General features: G+C 43.5%; 3 protein-coding genes across 3 annotated transcripts; 2 read left to right on the forward strand and 1 right to left on the reverse strand.

The window, feature by feature from the left end:
* Positions 1–1,009: 1,009 nt before the first annotated feature.
* PHALS_10008 (uncharacterized protein) lies at positions 1,010–1,276 on the forward strand (the record flags this gene model as incomplete). Its single annotated transcript, XM_024725355.1, has 2 exons — positions 1,010–1,046; positions 1,119–1,276. The coding sequence occupies 2 exons, from the start codon at positions 1,010–1,012 to the stop codon at positions 1,274–1,276; spliced, it is 195 nt and encodes a 64-aa protein (XP_024576141.1).
* A 1,372-nt stretch (positions 1,277–2,648) lies between these two features.
* Positions 2,649–3,044, reverse strand: PHALS_10009 (uncharacterized protein; the record flags this gene model as incomplete). The annotated part of the gene is made up of 1 exon (XM_024725356.1): positions 2,649–3,044. The coding sequence occupies one exon, from the start codon at positions 3,042–3,044 to the stop codon at positions 2,649–2,651; it is 396 nt and encodes a 131-aa protein (XP_024576142.1).
* A 937-nt stretch (positions 3,045–3,981) lies between these two features.
* Positions 3,982–4,305, forward strand: PHALS_10010 (uncharacterized protein; the record flags this gene model as incomplete). Its single annotated transcript, XM_024725357.1, has 1 exon — positions 3,982–4,305. The coding sequence occupies one exon, from the start codon at positions 3,982–3,984 to the stop codon at positions 4,303–4,305; it is 324 nt and encodes a 107-aa protein (XP_024576143.1).
* Positions 4,306–7,871: the final 3,566 nt, after the last annotated feature.

Consider the following 7,871-nt stretch of genomic DNA (forward strand, 5'->3'; position numbering starts at 1 on the left):
AAACAAATTACCACAGGCATGCTTGATGGGATTTGTATCAATGTTCTGGTATCTCTAATGTCAGAAGGGTGTATTGGGATCCAATCTGATGTGCATAACCTAATTTTAGTGTGTTGTCTTTAATGAACATGTAGTAAATGTGAGATGGATTCATTCAGGTAACTTCGTATAACATTCGTCCTGCTTCCATCGAGAGGATGACAATCATAATGCATAGATAACCTGCTGCCCATTAAACTTATTGCTGCCTTATGCGGCAATAAGTTTAATATATACGACAAAGCAGTCAATTGCGGAAAAAGACCCTCTTTTCGTTTCACCTATCCTCTAAACGAATCGCGCACCTCATGTCCGTTCTCTACGGTACACGAATACCCACCGTGTAATCCACTATGACATCAGAGTATTATCATTGTGCTTAAACTGGCTCGAAGAACTCAGCCTGTCTGGTTGTAAGCGCAAGAGCTGCAACAACTCCCGCAGGTCCTATCACCCCCGCGATTATGGACTCAATTCAACAATGATTGCTCACAGCGCCGGGAAACAATTCGTACGCGCCTATGTTTGCGGGAAATCTGCTCGATCACAGGGCAAAGAAGCGCCCAAAAGTCGCTTCGGTGAAACTTTTGAGTCGCAAGGCATCCATTCCTAAAAACACCACCTGCATTTCAAACAGTAGCAGCAGTCGAGTAAACCGAAGCCGTCATTTATGAGGATTTTTGTTTTTATGGATTCTAGGAGAATAGCGATAAGGCAAAAAGTCAACCAATAGCTTTTGCGGCTCACACTAAACGACACTAGCCTCGGCTAGTATTGTCTGACCTCTTCGCCTAGTCATAAACCGTTTTCTAACGATTCTACCATATCCAAACTTTTGATTGAAACCTCGCATCTACGATTCGTCTCGAGATCTTCTGCGGTTAATAAACCACTTACGAATAAAAGGTAAGTTTTACAATAGATGTGGAGCGCACCTTTCATTTCGCGAGATTAAATTATAGTGTAAGAGATGAAGTCTCAACAAGCGCCAGAAGCCATTGACTTTGGTTTTAAATAAGGAGAATTTTACGAAGTAGATTGGCGGCTGTGGCTGCTGATCAGCGACATGATTCTCACAGGTGTCAAACATCTTGACCTTACGCAATTTTGCCCTCTGAGTACCTATTCTTGGTGTAGAGAGACAAATGGTGAAGACTCTAGGCAAGGCCGCCTGATGATGCACATGTTGAGTAGTAGCAAGCGCACTGTGGACTTTTTGGAGATCTGGGTCTGGTAGATTCTGGGGTTGAGGTTAATAGGACCCAGCTTTCTTACGAGCTTTACTCTCAATCGAAAGTAGACCCACAACCTGATTTTGCTGACCACTTTCAAAGCCGTCAGAAGTGCTGATAGCGGTGTGGGTGCACCGTGCAATTACGTACAGCGCGCAGCTTGTCAAAATATGTAGACAATTTGCATAGGCATTGAGATTATCAAAAAATAGCTTTATATCTAAGCATCTCACGACAGACTCTGGTCAAAATGTCAAAGATTCTATGAAACCTTCGATCAAAGTTTTAGCTTATGACAGTGTGCATTGCTGTTTGATCTTATCCCTGGTGCGAGATACGATCTCATCGTTGGTGTTTCCTGGCTGAAACATCATGATTTGTGGATGAAAATAAGCTGAAAGTGTTAGGTGCCATACACTTCTATCCCTAATGGAGCTTTTCGCAAGTCTTGAATTTACCCATTTCAAAGCTTTTAGATCGAACGCGAAGCTGCTGCAGCTTTGGTGCAGAGCGTGAAACTATCTGAAAATGAGGAGCAATGTTGCTCAGCCTCGAACAGAAGTTTGAAAGGCAGAGGTAACTCTTGATAATTACAATAAATATTACCAATTCTATGAGAGCCCATTTTTGTCATTTTGACCATTATTTTCTGATCGTGACGAGTAGTCAAGTATTCTGATTACATGCGGTAAGCCTGATCGGGCGGTGCAATGCCCTGCTACATCTTTTGCTGTGTACTTTCTATGCTGAGAATACCTCGTTGGACTAAGCGTCCTCACGTTCGTGTCTAATCTTGCGCGCAACCTTTAGCTTGGAGATTGTTGGTTTGACGCTCAATTTGAAGCCGAAGTGATATTTTCCTTCATCGTTTTTTTAAGGGCTTAGCGTCTAAAAGAAGCAGCCTAATTTGACCGACTCAGGGGAAGACATAGGTGCTTGAACATACTTCTGTTTCAGATTATCTCGGATGTCTCGCCATCGTATTAAATGGCGAGCGTTTCCAGGCAAGCGGTAAGCGCATTTGGGCCCTGGCCACCAGTTGCGTCGGGATGGCACAATTTAACTCAGAATTAGTATCGTTTTAGTGTCAGAAAATGCATCTACGTCAAGATATAGTTCCATTTTGCAGCAAATCATAACATTATATTCCACTTTGGAAAATAACATAAGCAGGCGATATGCTTCTAATGTGACCTTTCGAGTTCAATCTGCGGAAAGGCGATCATTGATACATTTTGTTACGAACATTAATACATTTGTGCAATTTTAGGTACATGTATTGTATTAATCCCCCCCCCCAACAAGTTACGCTAGATTTGCCGAAGACTTCATGCGTAAACGTCTTCAGCAAAATCGTAACGTTATAACTCCAAGCATCTACAGGAAGTAGGTGATTACAACGGCCGTCACAGCGGCAACACTGCCAGTAGTGACCGAAACGGCACCTGATGAACCCGATTCCGCAGCCGTTGGATCCATGGCGTTTGAAGACTCAGACTCAGGTGAATCAGGTGTCGAGCCCACCGTGGGTGCACCAGCCATCGAACCAGAACCGGGACCAGAACCAACATCGGTGGACTGGTCGGGATTTGTGGTACCGGCAGTGGACTCAGAAATCGTAGCAGCAGCAGTCTGATTAGAAGTAGCACCTGCCTCGGTTGAAGGAGCGCTTACATTAGTGGAGACTTCAGACGTTGAAGTGATCAGTGAAGTGTCCTGACCAGCAGCAACGGAGATGACAATTGCAGCAGCAAGGAAGCCGAAAAGTTTCATGATACTTGTTGAGGGTGATTAATTGGAGTTGTAAGCTGCTCGGCAATTGCTGGCAAAAGTGAAAATGACAAAACTATTTTGTATAAAGAAAGAGTTTCGTAATGATGACTTAGCTCTTTCGTCTCAACGCGATCATTGAAGTGCGAGATAAAACATATGAACGTCTTTTTTCAACGTCTCAGCAAATCGTGAAGTTGTCTGAACAACACGACGCTTTTACTTTGTGGTCATGCTACTGAAACGACCTCATTGCACGACATATTACAAATTTGATGCTTGTGTGCATTGAAGATTTATTGTCTTGCCGTATCATATACTGAAATACTTGAAATGCATAGGGAACAGTCGTCTGGATTTTCTTCGCCTTACGTTAACAAGTTTTTTATCTGTCCCACCTTTCGTGCATTTGAACGGTCAAAGATTATATGCTGGTGATCAGAAATTAATTACAAAAGAGAAGCCCATCTTGCCGTTGTCTGGATCATCATTTACATCGAATGATACCTCAAGAAGGCGCGTTTAATACAGTGGCACTTCATACTTAGTATACGAAGAGAACAGTCGTAGCTTTGCAAGGCCTGATAATGTTCTTGAGTCCTTTTTGTAAAGCCGCGCGCTAATAACTGTATAGAAATCACGCACGTGCGAGCATTGCAGGGTACAAGTACATGAAGGGTTGCTCGCGACATGTAAAGGTATAGTCAACTATCTCTTGGCGTAGCTAATATCACCAGTATGGTATTTATGGGTACATCGTTATCAAATTTGTCAAGTTGTAATATTTAGGTCGCAAATCATTGACAATATCACGTTTCAAGTATTCAAATAGTTTGAGACTGATTATTAAGCAGAATTATCGTAGAAAAAAGATTGTAATGTTGTCGGATACGGACGGTGCTCTCAAACCAACACAGCAAGTCCTGCAGTCAGCCCCGCAATGACCAACGCACCAGTTGTCGACATTGTAACGAATGCGCTCGAGTTTTCGACTGGAATTGGCGTGGACATGTCTGTGTCTCTTTTGGGCTTCTTGATTGCGGGAGGTGTGATATCGCCTCCGAAGCTAGCGCTAGTATCCGTCGCCGTAGAAGAGTTAGCATCCAACGGAGTTTGCGTGATCGCTGCTGCGACTACTGGTGAAGCTGCTCCATTAGGAATCGCAACCGGCGGTGGGGCATTTATGGCTGGCAAAGTCGTGGAAGTGACGTTGGTATTTCCGATCACGCTACCGTCTTGCGTTGCCGTGGTGTTCGGACCTTGAGCGGATGCAATAGCAATGGTGTACACAGAAAGAATAGTTGCTACGCCCAATATCATCATTTATGGCTGCTTTGAAGAATTGAAGAATTGAGGTAAGCTAAAGCAGGTAAGTGGAGATATGTGGGTAGCGTATCGTCACTACAATTTCACTGAAAGCCATTAAGTGACCTAGTCAAATTACGCACCGATACGTGGCCAATTCGCTGAAAAAATATCAGCAAACAAACTACCACTAGCTCGATTACCATCACTTTATAGCTCTAGCCGACACTTTACTTCTGATATAGGGTAGAAATCACATGATCGATAAATGAACAAAGTCTCATTACAAGAAGTCGAAGAACGCGTGGCTTCGAGTTGATTATGCAGTTGAAATTCAAATGCATGCAATAGCAAAAAGTCTACATGATACGTACTTTAGTTTCGAGTGTGACGTTTTCTAGCGATTGATGTGCGCACGAGGAAAGAAAACGAAAGCACAATTTAAATCATAGTTGTCACTGAAGAAAAATTCCTGCCTTCTCGTAAATTTTGTCACATTTCCATAAATTCTGGCAAATAATTATGTGTCATTCCTTATTTCTGGTGCACGCGGTTGCCGAATTTTTGAATTATTTGTCTGCGTTGATTAAATCTTAAGTAACCAACGCGATAAATGACGGCGTTGTACTATAATCTTGCGTATTAGTTCCAAACACATTTGATATAACTGCATCAAATACGACACAGTAGCACTTTGGTTTGATTGTGGATATTCATTCATAAGTACCGATCTGGGCCAGCCGCACGGCAAAAAAATAAAAATTAAGACAGGAATATTTTAGAAGATAGTAAAACGTTTACATTTAGTATTTGTCCGAATGTCATTAAATTAGCTTATCTAAATATATCAGTTCTTTTCCTGGTTGAAGCGCACGAAACCAATGTGTGTTGACGCAGACTTCGATAGTTAAAACTTCATCGATGCAGAGTGCTCAGCAAACTTGTTGCACTTCCACGACCGAGTCGTGAGAGGGTCGACTGATCTGCGATAAGTGAAATATGAATTGTTCGAGTACCCGTTCGGGACGAATAGACGAGCTTAACAAGCTTCGTACATCTTGGGTTCAAGTGTGATCAGTCAAAGGGTCAGACGGTTGTCCTCGCCTGAAGGCGATCACCAGGAAAAGATTGCACGTCCAGAGGTGCCCCAATCAGGCGACAGTAGAATAAACAGACGGCTTATACGTTGAAGCCGCTGATGTTGAGCGTCTAGGTCTTTTAGGACTACGAGGGACATATGCGTTCACTCGGGATGAGGATAAAAACAATAGCCTTGGATTCGGTGCTATTCAATCAAAGCCACAGTGCGACGCTCTTGCGATCTACAAGCTATGGTTGCGCGTGAAAATGGACACCAACGTAAAAAGGCGTTTAGTAACGGGACGATTTGGAGTGGCGAATAGAGCGGGTATATGCACGACTTTTCAGGCTGATTGGGCGGGACTGAAATCTTGTCTACCCATCATAGGAGGCGAGATCCGGCGAAGAGCGTCTGGAGGTTAAGAACTCTAGTCAACTCAAAGACGTCCAATACTCAATCAAAGGCGACAAGGATTAGCATCTTTAGCGAGGATCTCCATATGCGCGCGGCTTGCACTGAGACCTATTGCATCCATTCTACCTCTTTCAAGGAAGCGGTTGTCGCGTAATCAACTCGTGCCGCACGGGCAGAAAGCGTTACAGGGAGACGCTAGACCTTAGTCATGCCGAAGCGGAAGAGAGATATCTTTTAGCTGCTAAGCGGTGCCCAAAGATGTTTCATCTACGCTTTGCGTTTTCCATTTGCTCACGGATGAGAGGCACGAAGTATCGGGCTCCCGCGCAAGGATGGACGACAACCCCTCGCCTGAGATATTGAGTTCGATTAGGCGCAAAGCGGCCTACTGAGCGAGAATCGGATTATATCGCACCTTGTGGGGGTCGTGGTCAATGAAACCCAGCATTGAAAGATGTGGAGAAGTGAGGCTCTCTGTCCAAAGTTGTTGATTGTAGATGCGAATATTTTGGGCTTTATAAAGTCGTGGAAAGTCCTGATAGAATTAATTTAGGGTGTCGTGCGACTCCGTCAGATATGCCATTGTCAAAACAAATATGGATAGATTATTTGTGCGCTCTGCAAAATTGGCACTAGTGAAAATGCCAAATCCTTTTGAGCTTTACCACGTCCTGATTATGATTTGAGATACAATATTGCTCTAGGTATGTCTTGTTGGCTGGAACCTACGAAGCACGGGTCAATTGAAAGTCGATCAACTAGGTACCACACACTTCTATCCTGGTGTAACTTTGGCGAGTCGTGTCAGAGCTATGAGTCCAAAAAGCAAGATCCATTCAGTTTGGGCACGAAGCTGCGAAAGCTTTCATGCAGAGCATAAAACTTGCCCAAAATGTATTAGAACGGTACTGCTATGTATCTCAACCAGGGCCAGTGAGTCGCGATCTCACGATAAGACAGATAAGGACAGTTGTCCATCGCCGCCTTCCAATCGCATCCCTGTTAAGAACGCCCATATGTCGTAGTCGCCAGAGTTCATCCCCAGCGGGACGGCTGCAATCTGATATCTATGTTGGTGGTGTGGTAGCGACTGGGCGTCGCAGGCTTCCATGTTAGAGTCGGCAGGTCTGAAGGGCGACCATGAGATGCAAATAATAAACCAGGCGCTGAAGTTAAAAAGCATGCCGCACTTTATCACGATGTAACGGAACTACTCAGTTAGCCTACCAAATGACGCATCAATTACGAGTTCCGAGGGAGTAACGTTACATACTCGTCAATGGGGGTCCGGGATATTACTAAAAAATGTAACTCTTCTTTCCCCATCACAAGCAAAACGCATAAGCAAGAGCATATTTATGTAGAAAAAATGATTCTTAGCATTGCTCGCAGCGAGTTGCAAGACGATGAACTCACTGAATTAGTACAGATATCACGCTGAGCTTTTCATTTACCACGGATGACTCTGTAAATCAAAATCACAAGGTGTGAGGCGTGGAACGGTTATATTCAATTTTCTTGTGGTTTTATCCTTTGATGAAGGATTACTTGGGCATGATGATGAGCAAGTCATCAGATTTTTGCTCTCAAATCTGGAATCAAACACAGCATAGGACGGTAACATTCCTTGCAGCGGGGCTGCCGTAGCTTAGCGCTTGAGGAAGCGTAATTCAGGTCACCGACCTTTCGTTCTATACTTAGAACAAGTACGAGTTAGCGGATCGCAATCCGCTTACTCCAGTAATCATTGCCTTCCCAAGGCTAATTGCTCTTCGGTTTAAGATCCAAAACGGATTTTATTTTTAGCCTAATTTTAAGATTTTAGATTTTTTTAAATTTACTAAAATATACTAAAATCTAAATACATGCATAACTACTGGCTAATTAGCAACATACCGTATTCTTGTTTGGGTACAGTCACACCATGCACATTTCGTGTGACACACACCCCTGTTACCAAGGTACATGTACCTCCGTTACACCCTCCCCCATTAAGATTGAGAACATTTACAGTTCCAATCGATTATTGC

Source organism: Plasmopara halstedii (genome assembly GCF_900000015.1).
Source record: "Plasmopara halstedii genome assembly, contig: Scaffold_444, whole genome shotgun sequence".
Lineage (NCBI taxonomy): Eukaryota > Oomycota > Peronosporomycetes > Peronosporales > Peronosporaceae > Plasmopara > Plasmopara halstedii.